The 20,034-nt window shown below is 37.6% G+C and overlaps 1 protein-coding gene across 5 annotated transcripts in view; it reads right to left on the reverse strand.

Annotated features, from left to right (window-relative positions):
• Positions 1-5,353: 5,353 nt before the first annotated feature.
• LOC119789676 (regulating synaptic membrane exocytosis protein 1-like) overlaps positions 5,354-20,034 on the reverse strand; it is a 123,519-nt gene continuing 108,838 nt past the window's right edge. For all 5 annotated transcript variants that reach the window (XM_038294685.1, XM_038294686.1, XM_038294683.1 and 2 more), the window contains 8 exons: positions 18,807-18,967; positions 18,510-18,724; positions 16,715-16,747; positions 14,163-14,328; positions 12,676-12,788; positions 12,416-12,517; positions 10,108-10,247; positions 5,354-7,730 (listed from right to left, as the gene is read on the reverse strand). In XM_038294685.1, coding sequence (XP_038150613.1) covers positions 7,515-7,730; positions 10,108-10,247; positions 12,416-12,517; positions 12,676-12,788; positions 14,163-14,328; positions 16,715-16,747; positions 18,510-18,724; positions 18,807-18,967 — 1,146 coding nt within the window. In that variant the 3' untranslated portion in view covers positions 5,354-7,514. The remainder of the gene's footprint in view (positions 7,731-10,107; positions 10,248-12,415; positions 12,518-12,675; positions 12,789-14,162; positions 14,329-16,714; positions 16,748-18,509; positions 18,725-18,806; positions 18,968-20,034) is intronic.

Here is a 20,034-nt window from a genome sequence, read left to right on the forward strand (position 1 = left end):
ACCTTTCTCGTGATGAAACATGGATTTAGAAGAATGATATCATAGAAAACATTTGTTCAGGAGAAAAAAAAAACAGGAGACTGATTGCTGTTGCTGGGAAGATAAAGCTAAATATTGCATCCCGAAAGAGTTAGATGCTCTAAAACATTTAAGGCTGGGCAGAAATTCACCTTCGAACAGGAGAGACGATCTACTGCCACTGATATACCGGAATCATTTATATCAAAGCATATCAGAGTGTTTCACAAACATATATCAAGAATCTATCCCTGTATATGCTGAAAGAGATGTGCAATAAAGGACAAGAATATAAATACATTCATTTTTATTAAATGGAAAAGTAAAAAAAAAAAATTTAGTCTTCCTGTAATATATTAACTAATTAGTAAAGCTCTGTTTTAATAAAGTCCCAATAAGTAAAAATTAGGGCTGGAAGTGCGGTTTTAAGGTGAGAATAAATTATTTTGGTGACTGAAATTAATTGAAGTTGAAAGTTTCAGCACCCATGAAAAGAATGAGAATAGTTAAACAATAGCGAATATGGTGAGGGCCAATCACATTGGACAATCGTGGAGCGCCCGTTGTAACCAGATGTCTTTAAACGCGGACTGTAGCGCCCTCTTGTGTTCAAATGCTGTCAAATTAAACACAAAGAAAAGTTTATTATAGGCCCCAAGTCCACTGCAGCCTGCACAGATGGCCTTCATGCTCAGGTCAAGCTTCACAGAGGTAAAAACAGAAAGAAAGAAAGAAAGAAAGAAAGAAAGAAAGAAAGAAAGAAAGAAAGAAAGAAAGAAAGAAAGAAAGAAAGAAAGAAAGAAAGAAAGAAAGAAAGAAAGAAAGAAAGAAAGAAAGAAAGAAAGAAAGAAAGAAAGAAAGAAAGAAAGAAAGAAAGAAAGAAAGAAAGAAAGAAAGAAAGAAAGAAAGAAAGAAAGAAAGAAAGAAAGAAAGAAAGAAAGAAAGAAAGAACCATTGGTTTATTTGATAAATAAGTCTTTTACTAATTTCTACACCTTGAATCTTCTTCAACTCAACATTTTTGCATTTGGCACAAAATAACATTAAGACAAGGTTTACTTGTTAGTATCTATAAATGATCATGGAAGAGTATAGATAGTAATTAAATAACGATTTAATAAAATATTTAGCTTTTATTTGAAATATGATTATAACATTCTAATTATTATCAGTCGTATACTCAAATATCAATTTTTATATTTTTTTGTAATATTACAATCATTATAATAATCTATAATTCTTTTTTATTCGGCTTATTTCTCTACTAATGGCCCCATAAAGCTAATGTAGTCCGAGTTAACCCTTCTTCCCATGGAGCCCAACTAATATTAGACATTGTCTGCCTGGTTGCTTCTAGGGATTATTAATCCGCCCAGTTATCAGAGTGTAAATAAATTAGAGCCTATAAAGCGGCCCGTTCTGAGAAGAGCTTAGTTATAAATCAGATCTTTTAATGAATATCTACAGAGGACAAAATCCATGGAAGAGAGAGAGAGAGAAAAAAGAAGAGGGCTGCGTGATGGGCCGATGAAGGCCGGCTATGTAATTAGATTAAGAGACGCGAGGGGAGGCGACTTTCTAATGGGCTCTGAGGCGCTGCCACGAACAGACAGACCCTTTCAGAGCATTAAGACAGAGGGAAGGGGAGGGAGGGAGGGGCCCATAACACATCTAATCTGACATGACACCCCTCTTGTTTCAGCCTGCCTGTTAACCAGCAAGCCCGGAGCGCTCCAGATCCCTAACTGCTAAAACTCGAGCCTTCACTGACTTTCTGACAACATGTTATTAACCTAAGTGCTCAATTATAGCCTAGGCCTCATTTCTACTACAGAGCTACCAGGATCAGTATTAGGCTCCTCACTGCTGCGCCTTCAGCTGACAAACTCTTGGAAGTTAATCATTTGAGCAGCCGGTTGGGTTCTCGCAAAATAGGGTTAATAATGTTAACAATAAAAAAAGAATATGGAAATAAAGAAAAAATCCGCAATGAGAAGAAACTAAATGTTTAAAAGGAAAGTGTGGCTGAGTTTCCAGTGAAGGGGACCCTAAAGGGAGTTTCAGCACTTCAGATTTATGGACTGCTGCAGGTCCTCAAGGAGCCGTGGGGAACTATTTCACAGCAGCGAGTAAAAGAAAACAGAGATCAGTTTAAAAAAGTCTAAAAGGAAACTGCTTACCCTTGGAACAAAGTCGACATTTTTTTTTTCTTATTTTTTAAAGATCTTCAAAGAAGTAAGGACTTATTTGAAGTGAACAGTAGCATCTAAAGCTGTTTATTTGAAATACATATTATTATCATTTCTTTATTATTGGTACTGCCAATTAAACGTTTTATATAAAAAATAAATTTGGTCACTTTGATTAAAAAAATTATGAAATGCTACTAATTTCCCTGATGCCCTGTAAATTGTGTCACATTTTGATTAAATCCACTGGAATTTAGCCATTTCTGAATTCTTTTAAAGATGTTTGAATAAATGAAAAGTAGCTACTATTTGAATGAGACAGATGAATAAAATAAAACTTTTGACTTGGGGAATTTATTGCGTTTGGCCAAAGGGAAATTGCAATTATCTGTGTACAGATGAAGGAGTCTCATTATCAGCTTTTTTTCATTCTGATTTGTAGCAATAGACCAGTCGGTTTCTTTTATTAAGGCCCAAATTCAATGCCTTCATTTTTGTGAAAAACAAAAAACAAATCGTTTCACTGTCGGAGAATTTTTGGTTTAAAGAAAAGGAGCACTGTAGTTAAGATTTCACTGCAAAGTTTCTCCGCTCTTCCGACTTACCACAAGAGGGCACTAATGAGCCTGAAATAAATTGGATTTTCTTGTCCTATATGGGTAATTCCTCTGCATGAGCGAGTAAGACCATATGTTGTTGCATAGAAGCATGTTTGAGTGTAAATGTAAATATATCAAAGGATTGGCAGTATTAACTTGATTAGTGAATTCAGTTATTTTGGTTAATTTTCCATTTTTCTTGACTCTATAGCTCACAAGCAGAGGTTTATAAAGTTCACAAAAACACTCTAGCAAGAATATTCCTATTTTAAATTCCCTTTTTTCTTCTCAAATTACAGTAAAAAGAAGTCCTCTAAGAACTACTGAGTAGCCTTCCTGTTTTGTCATCTCATCTTATGTAATGTTTAGAAACCATGCAGTGAGATGGAGCTTATGTGCACAACCTAGTATTTGGAAGACAAAAAATACATTTAGAGAAATTAATTATATAAGAATGATACCTTAGTAACTTAACATTTTTCTAACTTAAAACTTAAAAAAATAAATCATCTCTGTAATTATTATATATATATATATATATACATATATATATGTATGTATGCATTTATATATACATATATATTCGAGTATGGTTAAATAAAAAAAAAACTCCCTCTATTAATATAATCTGTTTGCTCTACAATAAGTCTCTAAATAACTCAGGTGTACAGAGTACACAGAAATCTTTACACATCTATGAGTAGTGATACTTTACAAGAATATTAGTCAAGTATTGATACAAAGTACATTACAGGAAAATGATTCCTAAAAATAAACAACAAAACCTCAAATGTTGCTTAGTTAACTAGTTACTATCCACCTCTGCAGATAAGTGTTGTTTTTTTCCAATCTATACATTTAATCAATCAATACATTTAAAGAGAAAACCAACGTATGTACAATCATTCTTACCTGTTAAATTTGAGTTGCTGCTTCATATAATGTTTTGGAAAAGCTTTTGAAAGTTTTGAGAAATTAATTATTGCCCATTCTAAATGTACTGCATGATCTAACTGGTTTTAGTTCTTACAGTTCATAGAACTGATCTTTCTGTTGAAGCTGTCCTGGGAACATGTAATAAAGAGTGTCTTTGTCCATTTGCTTTAGAAGCTGGTGATTAGATAAGAAAATCTAAGACAAAAAAACCAGATAAACAAAAAATAGTACACCGTCAAACTCCTGTTGCTACACTTTTTATTTCAGCAGACTCAAACAAGCTGGTTTTTTTATCCTTTTGGGGGGACCTGTTGAACCATATGGAGTGTTGTGGGGAAAGCTTGTTGCATGCAATCAGATCTGTACCTATCTGCACCCAAAGGAAGGCGTGTTTACTTGCTCGGCACGCTCATTGGGAATAGAAGCTGGACACTGCAGGACTGCCCCCTTTTCAGTGATCCTGTTCTTGTTCTTTCTGGAGAGGATGCTTTCTCTTACCAATTCCAATTGATGGCTGGAAAGGTTCACAGGTATGTTTGGAGTGGCCAGGATAACAGTCTGCTTCAGTCAAATGCTGTGATTCTTAATCTGAAAAGACTGGACTGATGTCCAAATAGCCTCTGCCTCACAGGATCAAATTTCTTTGATACCTTGGATCTTTATTTGCAGTAATAAGGGAAAGGAATGGAGTTGAAAGGGAAAGCTCTTGATTTTCTGATCCAATGAAGTTCAAATCCTTGCATATAATACAGTATTATAAATCAAAAAATAAAAAATCTGCTGGACACATGTTGCTAAGATGGATTTACTTTGGGACATATTGGGAAATTTAAGTAAATCTTAAAGAATAAGTTTTAAATATAAATCTTTCAAACATATCCTAAATTGGTAGGTATAACATATTAACAGATGGATGGGGAACTATGGATGGGTGAATAAATGATAGATGGATGACATGTGTTGACACTTTGACAAGGAATCAAACCTGAAATAATTTTTTTTCTATAATTAAATCAAATCTATTGAAATCAAATTCACTACTTTTACAGATTTTAAAATATTTCTGTGAAAATATAAATCCATCACTTATGTTTTTATCCATTAAAAATTATTGAAACATATCAGTTAAGCCTGAGATTGCTAGCTGTCATATCTATTCACAACACCAGGTAGCAGCAGATGATGATTCAAACTTAAAAAGAAGAAAATAGCTATGTGAATTTAGCACACATAAGACATAATGCTTTCTTTTAAACATAATTGGATATGTTTGTGGCCTGGTGAAATAAAAATGATTAGTTTTAGTTACAGAAGAATGATATTAGGATTTCTTTGTGAAAATCCTAAATAAAATGTAATTACTGATCTGTTTTCCCAGGGTATAAATTTAAGACATCGCCTAATTTTTAAACAAATTTTCAAAATAAGGAAGAAAAGAAAGGATTCCAAATATAGGTGAGGCAGAATCGTGTTAGTCTTTGGAAGACAGTAATAGAAAACAAGAAAAATATACGAGAATGTTACAATATCAAGCCTATAATATTTAAATTGGTGTTTTATAACAGCTGCTTCCTAATGACTTGAGATCCTAGTAATTAAAAAAGGCCAGGCTCTTCTTCCACATAGTCTTTTATTTGTAAATAATAAAAATGAACTCTTGAATATAAAACATACACATCAGTAGAGCCACATCTGTTATACAAACAAGAACTGTTGCAGTGAATACTTTGTCTTTCGTCAAGAATCGTGGTTTGGGAACCATGGGCTGTAAACAATCAGTATTCCAGAAGTAATACTGACAAAGGAAAGGGCAGTCGGCCACACCGCCAAGGATGAACAAAAAAATCTGCAAAATATGTCTGCAAAACTAGATTTATCATCGGTTTCAGAAGTCCAGTCCAAACTTGGTCATAAAATAGGGAAGGGGAGGATTTAATTTGATCAGCTTTTTTTCTTATTCTTTTTTTTTTTCTCCAACTGGGTCCAAACAAGGCCTATAACCAGTCCTCTGTGGCTCAACGCCGCTCAGCGGCTCAAGCACCAGAAGCAAATTCCTCCCCCCAAGACCAGGGAATGTTTGATGTGTGTCAGCAGTGTTTGACTTGTTCTGATGCTCATTTGAAGCTGCTTGTTCTGATCAGTATGTACAACCTGTGTTTGTGTGTGTGGGCTGAGGACGTGTACAATAAAATACACTTTTTTTTGTATTTATATAGCTATATCTTTAAAATTTCTGTCTCATAATGAGGTTTCATATACATTTAGCCGTTATACACACATTCTATATCTCTGCCTCTAGCCCCGACTGCCTCAAACTACAGTTTAGACGCCTACAGGGGCTCAAGATTGCTCAGTACTACAGAACAGCACTGTTATTCATTGGGTTTGAGGAATAAAAAGCTCAACAGAGACGATTTTCCTGTTTTGTGTAGACATTTCGACCCAGCAATGTTAAGCGTGGCCTGAGTGCAGCTGAACCCTCCCCTCCCCCCCTCGCCGCTTATTGGTCCGCTCATGTCAGAGGCGGGGATGGCTTGGCTTTTCTCTGTATTCATATTCAGTACGAGCAAACTGTACAAGAACATGCAACATACAAGCTGGCCTAAAAGTATGTGGAACTAACACACATAGTCTAGTCTTTTTTTCTGCATTTGTTTTTTTGAGAATTGCTTCATTGTAGTTTTAGTCTCGTCTTTCAACTTTACAAAAAAAGGTAAAGAACGAAAAAACGGGAAAACAAAACAAAACAAAACAAAAAACGCAACGAACTGAAAGCAAAGAAACGTGCATGCAGCCTGGGGCCGAGCCGGGCGGGGGCGGGGCGGGGCAGAGGCATCCCCGAGTCATGCTGCTCCCTCCAGCGGGGGGCTTAGGGTTGAAGAGGGAGGAGGGTTGGGTTTGATGGGTGAAGGCATGTTCGAGCTAATGTGACATTTGCGATCGGCACGGCTCGAAAATCAAACGTACAAATATACAGCGGGAGTCTGCACCTTGAGGTTCCAATCTGAACGACAGGTTAAACCTAAACATGAAGGATGGTTGGAAATGAAAGCTGATGATTTATTTGGCCATCGTCTTCTCTCAGACAGAAACCTTCCTGCTATTCTGTCAGAACAAATGATTCAAGCCTTTCTTCTTGTGCTTCCTTTCATTTTTAACATCATGGATATGAATGTGCTGCCTTTCTCTAAAGATTATCATTCTGTGTCAAACTGCTGCCCCTAATTCTCAGGACTGATAGAATTCCTGAGTTAACATCATCAGAGACAACAGCCACCCTCTGCTGACAGTTGCAAGAAGCTCTAACCGTTTGCGTCTTACTTGTCTAAGACTGGAAGAAGCCCTGCTCTGATTGGCTGCAGGGAAACAGTTTGATCGTTCGCTCTTGCAGAGACTTCACCGAAAATAACAAAGAAAAAATGCTGAGAAGTGAAGGAGGTTGGACAAAAAGCTCCACAGCTGCAGCTCAGAGAAGAAAACAAAGAAGGCACAACAAAAATATGTAAGGAGAAGGAAGCAGAGGGAAGGTTTGAAACGTGATTGTCAGACTCCAGCTAAGCTTTGATTGGCTAGTTCTGCCTCTCTCATTTTTTCCCCTCTTTCTCTCATTTCCTGGCTCTCCATCTGGTTTCTCATTGATTCCCAGAGTGCGTCTCCTCGCTGGCGTCCTCGGGCTGTGTCTGTACCCTCTGCTCAGGTGTGGTCCAGCAGCTGCGGTCCATTATCTGATCAGGTCAGGGCTGTTTTGGGGTGAGCGTTTGCCACTTGGTCACTAGGAACGAACGCCGGGTGGTGGTCCTGAGTCCAGCGACGTCTGAGACGCCAGGCGCGTGAGCGGAGCTAGCGTGGGGTCCACCAATGAGGACGGTGGAAACAGTTTGTACCAGCCAATCACCGTGCTTGAGAGGTCCAGCTCCTCCAGCAGGATCTGTGCTACACCCATGAAACATTTGTGGTCCAGTCGTCCGTAGTCGCCCCACACTATAACCTAAACAGAGAGGAGCAAAGTATGAAACAGCAGAACACATAAGAAATAAAATCAGATAGATATAATAATTTAGGCTACTGTAGGCCTAAAGCAGAGAAACCAGGATGTTGGAAGAGTAAAGCTGATAAATCAACATCACATGGAGATATTCAAGCTTTGAGTGGACTGCTCTAAGTGGTTAACCTCCCCGGATCTAAACCAATTAATTGCAGCTCTGGCCTTTTGACTACTCCTCTGATTAATGTTTTCCTTAACCAGTCAGTTCAGATGGTCAGCCATGTCTTAGTAGGTTTAATATTGTGCCATACCCTTTTCTTTTCTGTCTGAACAGTGCTGTGTTCCTTGGTATTTATACTATGTTCACACTGCAGGCTGAAGTGACCCAAATCCGATTTTTTTACCCTTATGCGACCTGGATCAGATCTTTTCATGGCTGTCTGAACAACACAGATCCGATTTTTTTCAATGTGACCCAGGCCCCTTGGCTATGTGGTCCTGAATCCAATACGAATCTGATCTTTTCAAATGCGACCCGTGTGTGAACGGTCAGGTTGGATTCATCGACCTGAAGGTCATTAATACCCGACAAAGGTCACTATTCTGCATCTTGCTATGCAAAAGCGGCAAGAAAAACAACAACCTTGGCAGATGATGATGCGGAGAGCAGTATTTATGTTTAACCATATTGAAAAGATTGAGTTTTTATGGTTGGGAAAAGACCGCTAGATAAGCATCGGCACTACCATCCATGTTTACTTCTGGAAAAGAAAGCACACTGGCCTAGGGCTGGGCGATAATTCAATAACGATATATATCGATCGATAGACGTGTGGCGCAATAGAAAAAAAGAGAGTCGATAAAAGTTCGACAAAAAAGAAATGCAGTTTTCCTTCCTTCTCATTGTAGCCTAGCATGTAGGTTTATGCTAGTCACTACTTCCTCCCAACCAATCGCAATCGCGGACCCAGGCACGCCGTCACAAAGCGCCGCCCTCTCAAACCACAACACAGAGCACATGAAGATGTCGCAGCAAGGAGAGGCGGAGGAAATGGTTCCAAAGAAGGATTTTTGTAGTTCTCCAGTTTGGCAGTATTTCGGTCATGGCAAGTTGGACCAAAAACAAACCGCAGTCATCTGTAAAATGTGTCGGGAACCAGTGAAAACGAAGTCTGATAACACAACCAACTTTTTTTTTTATCATCTCAGCCACTCACACCCGCAGGAGTATGAGCTGTGAAATCCCCGGCGCGGCTCTCCTCCGAGGAATCTTTGGGAATTTCGGGAAAATATATATATATTTTCAGTTCTGGGCAGTTTCCCACGTAGTTCTAACAATTGAGATAAAAATGCTGAGGGGCCAGCAACTTCAAAGTAATAACTCAGGTTAAAGCAGGAAACTATCTGAACCAGGTTCAGCTTAGAAGAATGGGGGCGGTGGGGGGGCATTTATTTATTTGTTATATTTATTTTGGTCACTTTTCTGGTCACTTTAGTTTATTCTTTGTCAGTATTTAATAACATAACTCAGGTCTCTTAAGTTATTTTTCTTTAAAACAATTCTGTTATGGTTAAAAAAGTTGGTTAAATAAAGATTTAATTCGAAGTCTGTGTTTGTGTTTTTTATTAAAATTAAATCATTTAGCAATATTATAAAAAGTCCAGGCAGAGCTGCACATAAAATATGGTTTCAAATCTTTTCAATAATTATCGATATCGATCAATATGCATTTTTTTTTTATCGATAAGCTTTTTTTTCTATATCGCCCAGCCCTACACTGGCCTGTGACATCATTGCGTCCTCTACTGTGCATGTGGGACACTTGCATTGTATGACTGCAGTTCACACAGGAGATCACATACAAGTCGCATATATTTGGAAATATGAACGGCAACATAAAAAAAAATCGGATTTCGCAAAAAAAATCGGAAATGAGCATCAAGGCCTGCAGTGTGAACGTAGCCTAAGATGCTGTTTACTTATTCTTGTTCTCAATTTGACCTCTAATGTCTTCAGAGAACAGCTGGAATTAATGAGCTGCATGACATTTCACATAGGAGTATCAGAGGGATGGCAAATGCAAGCCACACTTTTCAGATAAAAATTTGTAAAAGAAACAAAGAAGCAACGAAATAACCATTACCTACTTTACTTTATTAATATTGTATATAATATTTGCAAAGTATTCCCCTCTTAATTAAAAGTTCAAAATGAATGTTTGGCTTTAGATCAAAATAAATCAAATTTGCTGAATTTAAATGTTTTTATGGAGTTAAAAATCAGGGAACTTGAGGATAAGGGTATTCTGGTGTTGAGGTTTTTGAAATACATCTGACAACTTACGATAAAAAAAAATATTCAACTAAACATGTTTATTACCTGAAGCACCTTGCCCTGAGGACTTTCTTCAAAGAGCAAGTGCTGCTGGTAGAGCGGCTCCAGGGTCTTTCGTGCAATCTTGGTTTTCTTTTTGGCTTTACATGTGCCGTTCTCCAGCAGATAGACCTTGACATAAGGAGCTGAGCAGCAGGGAAAAAAATAAAGATAAAAACAGTTGGAATACATGAGCAGAAGAGTCCTTCATAAAATCATATGTCATGTTTGCAGTAGACTGAATTGTCAGGGTACAGTGGAGTGAAAAATGTGTTTGCCCCTCCCTGATTTATTTATTTATTTTGCATGTATGTCGCATTTAAGTGTTTCACAGCATCAAACAAATTTAAATTAGCCTTCCACTGCCAGGTCCATCTTTTGTCTCATCTGTCCACAGAGTAGTCTCTTAAAGTTTTAAGAACCATAAAATAATATTCAATTATCAGTGCTCCTTTTTGCTCAGCAGTGGGTTTTGGTCTTTTTGCTCAGCTTGTTTTTCTGGTGGGGGCATCTCCAGACCACAGGCCTGTTCACAAGGCAGGTTTAACAAACTTAGACTAAAATCCTGAATTCTGAATATGGATGTAGCCTAAGGTTGGAGAGTCTGAGTTTTCTGTATCACAACAGCTGCTATGAGTTAGATTAATCAACTCTGAGTAGGTCCAATGGCAATGGAAGCCATTATCAATGGAAGCCACCATGTCACCATGACAGCAGACAACAGGAAGTGCCTATTTTACACAACTGGAACTAAAGATTTTAATGCAGAAATGAAAAAATAAAAAATAAAAAATTGGAGAAATTTCAACAGCACTACGGCTGCAAAGTGCTCTATTTGTAGATCACTAAAATCCTGGTCAATCTCACATTCCTAGACTGAACTTTAATAACAGATTTTTTAAATTACAATTTTGGGGCAGAAACTGAATTTCAGAAAGTAAAGAAAAAGTAAATTGTACTTGTAATGGTTTAGTTTCATATATGCTCATAAAATCTTTGCCTGAGAGATTAGAAATAGGAGAAAACTGGTGATTGAGACATTCGTACGAACAATTTATTACGAGCAAATAAGTGCAAAAAAAAAAACAGTTCTTGTATGAGGCTCAAAATGATCTAAAGATGTGTGATGTGATGATATTGTATAATGTGACAAATCTATAAGAAGTTTCCTTTAACTGTTATTTGGGGCGCCTCCTGGTGAAGTGAGCCCAGCAGGCCTGGTCTGAGTAAGATTAAATTCCGTTAAACCTGTCATTATGCCCATATATATATATATATATATATATATATATATATATATATATACAGATGTTTGATCGCAGTGGTCTCTTTCAAGGAAAGAAGGGGGAGAGAAAGCTCGAAGGTGTAAACTTAGCTTTCATTATAGATAAGTTATGTTCTTTCTTATTTTTCCTCGACTTTATTTGGGCTTCTGCATGATGTTCAGTTTTTGAGGATTGTATTTAATGATTTCTTAATTAAGAACAGTGGCTACAGACTTTTTCATACAGGGGCAAGGAAGTCTAACAATAAAGCCCTTATTTTTTTGACAAATATTAAAATGCATGTGAGGTTGTGAAACACTCAGAGATGGCAAAAGTACTCACTTTCCGTACTTGAGTAAAAGTACAGATACTTGTGTTAAAAAATACTCTGGTAAAAGTGGAAGTACTGATTAAACTTCTTTACTCAAGTAAAAGTAACAAAGTACAGGCTTGTAAATTTACCTAAAGTATAAAAGTAAAAGTAGAAACCACTTTTTTCATGCCGTTGCCTACATTTTAAATGGATGTCTGCCAATAGGACTAGATCTCCGTTGTGTTCATTTTCAATCATCTCGTCGTCCATGCTACTATGCTAACGCCACCGCCACCAAGCTGCAATGATTTGCCGCCAATGAATACCGCCGAATCTGTCGATTCATCTTGTAGTGGTGCGTCAAATGCAACGTAGATTCCCATCCAATTAGATTGAATTTGGTATTGATGAAGTGAAAAATAATAACGGTAACTCCATTGAAATGATTCAAAACTAAAGTAACGAGCCGATTTTTTAAAATGTAAGGAGTAGAAAGTACAGATATTTGTGTAAAAATGTAAGGAGTAGAAGTAAAAAGTCACTATAAAAATAAGTAGTAAAGTAAAGTAAAAATATCAGAAAAATCTACTTGAGTACAGTAACAAAGTATTTTTACTTCGTTACTTCCCATCTCTGGAAACACTTCAATGTGAGCAATGAAAAAGTGTAAGAAAGCAGGAATGGAGGCACATGCCTCTTTACACCATTTTATCCAATCCAAATGAGTCCATGTTACCTGGGAGGGATTTGGAGCCTGGTTTAGAGGTAAGGCCTCGCGCTCGGATCACCTCTACCTCTAGCTGGCCTTTCTTATCCATCAACCCGATCTGAACATCACCTATTGAGGTTTGACAAACAGATACATTCAAAAACTGCTTTCAGAAAGTATAAGACTTTCTACAATCTTTCTAAAGCCTTGTCCACAACCACCACTAAGACTTAAATACACAATTATTAGGTATCTTGCCACTGCCCCCTCTAGGATCTACAACTCACCCATTGCAGGTGTTGCTAGTGTTTGCCGGCCAACCAGCTGACCTGGGCCTAATCCGTCCAGGAAGTCGCTGAACTGGCTGTCAGCACCCAAGCGCATCCCTGAGAAGATCAAACTGAAACATGCAAAACAGAAATTATCCGACAGTACCAACTGTCAAACAAGACATTATGACATTATAATTAAGTTTTCGACTCAAATGGAATATCTAAAATCATCTAAGTCTAAATTATAATAATAAACAAACAAAAATATGGGATTTTAAGCCTGCTAACTCCACGAATTAGCAGACATGCTGGTGAAGATTTTCAGTCATCCAAGAGTTAGCAGAATGATTGTTACTAAGTTCATCAAAATTCCATTGTAGGTTTTTGAGATGAAAAAAAGGATTTCAAACTAGAGGGTACTGTATAATGCTTTCAAGCACGGTTGGAGTAGCATCATACTGTAGGGCTGTTTAGCTTCCAGTACTACTGATAAATTGCATATATTGAATTAAATAGAGGGCAACCCCCAAATTCTTTTATTCATCTTAAATCAACGACTAGACGGATGGACACAATAGGCTGTTCCAAAGGCAGGAGATAAAGGAGGCCCATCCAACCAGCCTTGCTTATGGGTTTTATGTCTGTCAGTAAAACCTGTGGATTTAAATAACCTCTACAATTCTGCCAAGAAGAGTGGTCAAACATCAAGCCAGAATTATGCCTGAAGACTGTTGGCTCCTTCAGACAGTCAATCAAATATTAGTGGATCACTGATGTTTTAACCCTCAATGTCTTGGGTTTGCTAAAGAGACCCTCAGATAGCTGTGGGGGATTTACAACACATCTGGAACTAAAGAACAGGGATAATACACATTATTCATGGAAACATTTCAAACTTTACCAGATTCTAAACTCTCAGAGTTCTCAATCCTTTATGTTCACTTTAGAATGTAAAATATTACAGTTCTTCACTACCAACCTATGGTTGATTTTTTTCTTAAATATCAACTTAAGCAATAAAACTACAAGACCACAGTGACAAACACAAGGAACAAGCAAGCAAAGAAGGAAGAACACCAGGAAGACATCAAGGTAGGATAATAGGAAAGAACGATGCATGGAAGGAGTAAGGTGGGATGAAATGAATAACAGAAAGGAGGAGAGTGAGACCATATGAGGAGCTGAGGGGAAAAGAAAATGAAGAATACAAGAAATGAAAGGAAGTAACCAAAACCTCACAGGGAAGGAAGGAAACAATGAGGAGGAAGAACAAAAAAGGGAAAAATACATAATTTTCTGAAGTCTTCCATTTATCTACACTTATACAGAAAAATATATCAAAATTGAGTCTTTTTCAGCGAGTGTAGAAGTCAAGTGAAATAGAACTTTGCCAGACATAGAAGAAGACTGTGAGAAATAAAAGTGCCTCATTTCTCACCTTCTAGGTGTGAAAACTGAAGAGCTATTCTTTACTATTGATGTTTTTCTAAGCGTATACGTACTTCCCCTCAGAGCTGTAGCTGTTCATGCTGCCATCAGTGGACTCCCTGCTGGCTTGGCGGTTCATGGCTGATCCTCCTCGTGGATACTCCACTGCCATCCCGGTCTCCACACTCCTTTGGATTGTGCTGCTGCCCGCCTTACTAACCTTCTTACCCGCCGGCGCCTCTGTGGTAAACACAGAGAAACGCTGTTAATCCAAGTGTCTTTTTAAACCAAGATTCCCAGGCCTCTGGCAACATCTGGCCAATTTCAAAGGTTTAACTTAAGGGAGAACAGCCCATGCAAAAGGATATCGGATGGTGACCTCACCAACATCTTATAGATATTAATGCACGATTGAGAAAAACTAAAATCTGCAGCATCTCTTAAAATCTGGGACGACTTTAGATCGTTTCACTTCCTACTGATTTGTTAAAAACCACGTTAGTTTTTGTTGATGAGGTCGCTGAATGGAGATAGATAAAATAAATAAATAAAAATTTAAACACAGGGTTCAACCATTCCAACAAATGTAAAGTGCGGATGTAAAATAAATAAATTAATAAAAATTAACAGATGAAAAAAAAGAGGGTTAAAATTCAGCTGAAAACCAAGTTAATAAAAAATTTCTAACATTTAGAGGAATGTCATATTGAAGTCACTCGGACACACTTCTTTTAAAGAACCTTGCTAAATGAACCTAAGTTTGTTATTGTTACTGGGGACACAGCACGAAGTAGGAGCACATCGTAGAGAAGTAAAAGAAGCATCGCGTTCCAAATCTCCTCTGATAAGAATGCGGAGCTGCATGCAAGCCTCTGTTCAAGAAGCTGCCTCAAGCAAGTTTTCCTTCCTGCTTTTAGCTGCGTTCATCTTTCCTACCTGGCTGTGCAAACTGGCCGATATCGATACCATACCGATACCATCTGTTTGAAATTGATGTGTGTGTGTATATATGAAAAATTGCATACTACTTGGATGTTAAATAATTGCCATCATGGCTTTGCGAAGCTGCTGCCTTCCTTTGTGAAGCAGGAAAAAGACTAATACAAAGTGAATCCAGTAGAACTTTTTATTGCCTACCTGGAACAGGTGACAATAAAACAGTTGAATAAACTTTTGGCTCGTGCCCTATTTGTTTGTTTGTTACTCGCCGATAACGATATCACCATTTTAGTGCAGTATCGGGGCCCCGTCTGATGCTGGTATTAGTATCGGTGCAACACTACTTGAAATTTTTTACTTTTTCTTGTACCTCTTGTGCCTCTTCCTTAAAGGTATTGTGGAGGATTTTTGCCAATTTTTTAAAAGACCCTCTCTCTCCACAAAATGTGCATGCATGAGCCTATTTCTCCTCGAGCATGCTCTGTTTAAAAGTTGCTGTTCTCATAGCTCCTACAAGCTTACTGTGTCCGAACATCCCCCCTAACCCCTAAATCCCTCAATCACTATATAGAGGGGGGACTATATAGTGGACTTTATAGTGAACTCAGTTAACTGACCGTTCGGACAGATGATGTCGCCGTTGTCGGGTAGTGACAGCGGGCTGCTGTGACAGCAAATCCCATAATGCTTTGCGAAGAGAGCTCTCTGCGCAAAGCAATCTGGGATATATATGCCTCTTCTGATGCCTTTATTTTCTTCTCATACACTTCGTAGACATTTTATCTTACGACCCTTGGCCATTTTCAAAGAACCGGGGCGAAAAAGGAGAGCTTCAAGGACTGTCTGAAACCGTAGCTCACTTCAAATATATGCCTGAAAGTGCGCATGCACAGAAAAATATTGCTAATGGGACAAGTACATAGAACTTACATAAATATATTACTAGAATGATTGACAATTAGGAGGACCACTTATTTAGATGATCCACCCGGAAATAAAAGATCTCTATTCTATACCTTTAAAAGTCAGATTTTATGAGTGAAGACTAAGAATCTATTCTTTCATAAAATTTGTCAGGGGTTTATGCAGCTCTGCCAGTGTTATTACAATAGGTTGAGTGGGAGGAGTTTTTTTTTTTTTTTTAGAGATACAAAAATAAATAAAGGTGAACACAAATGCATGCTTTGTTTCAGATTTTGGAGAGTTATGGACTGTGTTGTGTTTGCCACATTGAAGTTTGCACGTGTGACAAAAAGTGAAAAAGTCCAAGGAGTGTGATGCTATTAAAAGGCACTGGAGAACAGAACAGATATATGGCTGGAGGGTGGGGTAAGGGAGCGTGCCAGAGACAGGGACCAGGAAGGATTTACAGAGTCCTTTCTAACTGCACATCAGCATCTGCAGGTACTTGTTCTTCCTATGACTTCTTTTTTCTTTACATCTAGTGATGATTATCTGTTTCTTTAAGGTTATTAGTATTTTTCAATAATTCATAACCATTATATCTGTGAAGTAATAAATAAACTATAAATATAACCTCTTCTATATCCTTTTCTAAGCATCCACTCCTGCACACCGTAGTAGCATGCAGTATTTATGATGAGCTCATAGACATAGCATCCTTTATTATTGGATGTCCTGCCTGCTAAATTCCCTGCAGTGAAGGACCTCCTTCCTTTTGCTTTACCTTTCTGTCTGTCCGCCGCCTTACCCGCTGCCTCTGAAATAACACAGAACAACAACAAGAACAATAAACAACAACAATCTCACAGGTTTTTAATGTGTCCTCTTGATTCAGTGATCGTTTTCATTACTTGTTAGGTTTTTAAAAACAAATGCTTGAAGGACACTAACTGCTTGTTTTTACCAAAGTCAAGCAGTTATTGCTTTTATGTCAAGTGGTTGAGTGTTGACGAACACAGTCTGAAACTGGTCCCTTGGAGAACAAAGAAATGTATTTGTTTAAGAATAGATCACTCATCTTCAGTTGCAATCCAACATTTACATGTTCTGATTGTGAGTGCTACTTTTAGTGCTAGTGTTATAATTTTTAATCATTTGTTGTTTTAGTAATACATTTTTTAACTGTTCTTTTTAGAGCTTTGAAATATAAAACATCACCTTATGTATTCTTGGATTTAATTGCATTCACATGGAGGTAAAGTTATGAAAACAACTAAAATATGTACATATATACATATTAACTAGCTGTCTATTGATTATTCATTCTCCAGGTTGCACAGTATTTATATTGTAAAACACTGTAGAGTACAGTATTTTATTTGTTTATTTTCTTTTTTACTCTGTCACTTATTAGTGTAAACACCTTTTGAGGTCCACATTTGTGTGAGAACTTTGGCTATAATCTTTTGCTGCAGTGACTCAACAATTTCCCCATTGTGGGGCAATAAACAGATTTTCTATTCTATTCTATTCTATTCTATTCCATTCTATTCTGTACTCTTAATGTTCCTTTAGAGGTTGCACTTCAAACATTAAATGTTAACCTGTCTGATCCATTCTTTATGTGGCATTAAATTTATAATTTATAATATTTATCCTATGCTATTATTTGTTAGAATTTCTATTTTAACTTTAAATTAGCCTACCGATATTCACATAAAAAATCTTGCAAAACAAATCATCTTCTAATTAGTGAATAATCTGTTCATAGGTAAACTATAATATAAATTTAGTGATTTGTGAAAGCCTAAGTAAAATCAGAGAGAACGAAAGACAGGTCATGGATGAAGCTGTGGAGAAGTTTAAAGCTGGATTAGATAATTATGTCAAAGCACCGAACAAAACATCTGAAAAAGAGAAGAGTATCGCTTAAACTTGTGTCCTTTTCTTTCATATTTTTTTCATGTACCTAAATTTTCAAATTTACCTTTGAAAAATTGGCCTCCAAATGTTTTGACTTCCTATAACAATTAAAGCTGATATAGTGAGTCCAGCTGCTTTTAGGAAATTAAATATGCTCATTTGATCACATGACGCACCACTACTTTAAGCAGAGCTTGGTAGTGGTGCTGGGTCCATAATAAAACACTTAATTTTCAAGGCATCAGACTTACCTCTACTTTTTTAACTGATAATATAAAAAATGAGAGGTTCTTTGGGGAAGGCATGACAGTTGAGATATTTGACTGACCCGATGAGAGCTAGTGCCAAAAGCACTAATGTGTCATGTGATCAAATAAGCTCACTGGTTTCCTAAAGGTTGTTGTACTTGAATTAGGGATGTTGGCCTCTTTGGTCATGGAAGATCAGCGTATTTGCATGTGAATTCCTATTGGGAACATTTTGCTGTTGAGTTTAAAATAATAATAAAAAAAGAAAAATACATAATTAAACTGGATAAAAATACAGTGTTCTACATTCCTTGTCTGAGAAAAGTCTTGTCCCATCTTTCTTAGCCTATATCATATCAATCCTTGGAGGAAAAAAAAAATTGCTAAACTCTGGACTTTTTTTCTGACCTGTCTGGCTAATCTGTGAAGTACTCCGGCTCCGTCTCGACGGCAGGATGGCAACAACCCGTTGGCTCAGACTTGAGCGCCGCTTCTTGATTCCGCTCCCCAGACTCCCGAGGGCCGTGTCCGACTGGCTGCCATCGGCGTGCTCCATGCCGTAGATCTCACCGCTGACACTGGTGCTCTTCAGAATGTGGCGACCCGATGCACGTACAGCTCGGCTGATGGTCAGCATTTCAGACACATTAGTACTATGTGGATCACAGAAAGTCTATATCTAACTGTAGGAGTGTGTGTGGGTACCTGAAGCGACCCCGGGGTCTCTCTGACTGGATGGACATGTAGCTGGTGCTACTAATGCGAGAGGCACTGCTGGTTCGAGAGATGGCTGACACATCACTGACATCACTGTCTGAGGACTTATGGGATACATTTTCACTGCTCCTCCGCTGGTCCTTATAGAGCTGCAGGACACAAAGGATAAAAATGTTTCAGGCTGGTGTGTTTCACACGTACAGCAGTTCTCCATACATAGAATCTACATGGGCCCAGGTTAATTCACATCTGCCGAGGAGATGTGAATTTACCCCCCAAAAAACACTGCAGGTTCTTTAAACAGCTCACCAACATTGGACAGATAGATCTGCTCTCTAGTCCAGACTATACCATTACATAAGCATTCATCAACAGATCAGTAGCAGTTTAGCTTCGTGTCATTACAAGTCAGAGTCTTAAGTTGTTTCAAAGGCTATTACATATTGTAGTAGTGTGACTTTTTAACCTCCAAGGTAAGCTACAAATAAAGTAGCTAGTTACTGTGGTCTATGATTTGGTGCTGATAAAAAGCTGCTCCATTAATGTATAAAGCACTCAGTTTGCTACAGGAAGAGTAGCGATGACTCCATTAGTTTAATAGATAAGTGCTACAGCAACCTTACCTGAGGATCGCCCCTCAGGCAGCTACTTACTATTGTATCATTCACACCTACAGACAGTATCCTCTCCATGCCTCTGCCCATGTTATGTTTACCACATCTGTTAGAGGCCTGTTGTTTATCTTACCTGTCCTTCCTTTTATGTCCTTCAAGCCTCTAACCCAACAGAGCACCTAAATACGTTGGTGGCACAGCTACCCCATATATCACTATAGCCTATCAGCCGGCAAGACCTCTCAGGTCTTCTCGACTTTACTCTGTCTACCCAGATCCAAACATGGAGAAGCACAAAACTCGAACAAACTCCCAGAAAACTATAGAAGTACTGAAACCCTTAATTGTTTTAAATCATGATTAAAAACTTATTTGTTTAGAGTGCCCCTTCATTGTAATATCTAAACATTATTAAGGTTTGCAGTCTAGGTCTTTTTCATTTCATTCATTATTTTATTATGCTGTGTTATAAGAATTGTATTATTATAACTATTCATTTTTATTCACTTACATTTTGATTTATTTTTTAATTACCTTTATGCCGCTGCAATGTACTTCTCTTGGTTTTCCTGTTATGATCATTTTTAGTTTTTTCATGTACA

Source organism: Cyprinodon tularosa, unplaced genomic scaffold, assembly GCF_016077235.1.
Source record: "Cyprinodon tularosa strain WSP-4 unplaced genomic scaffold, ASM1607723v1 ctg343, whole genome shotgun sequence".
Lineage (NCBI taxonomy): Eukaryota > Metazoa > Chordata > Actinopteri > Cyprinodontiformes > Cyprinodontidae > Cyprinodon > Cyprinodon tularosa.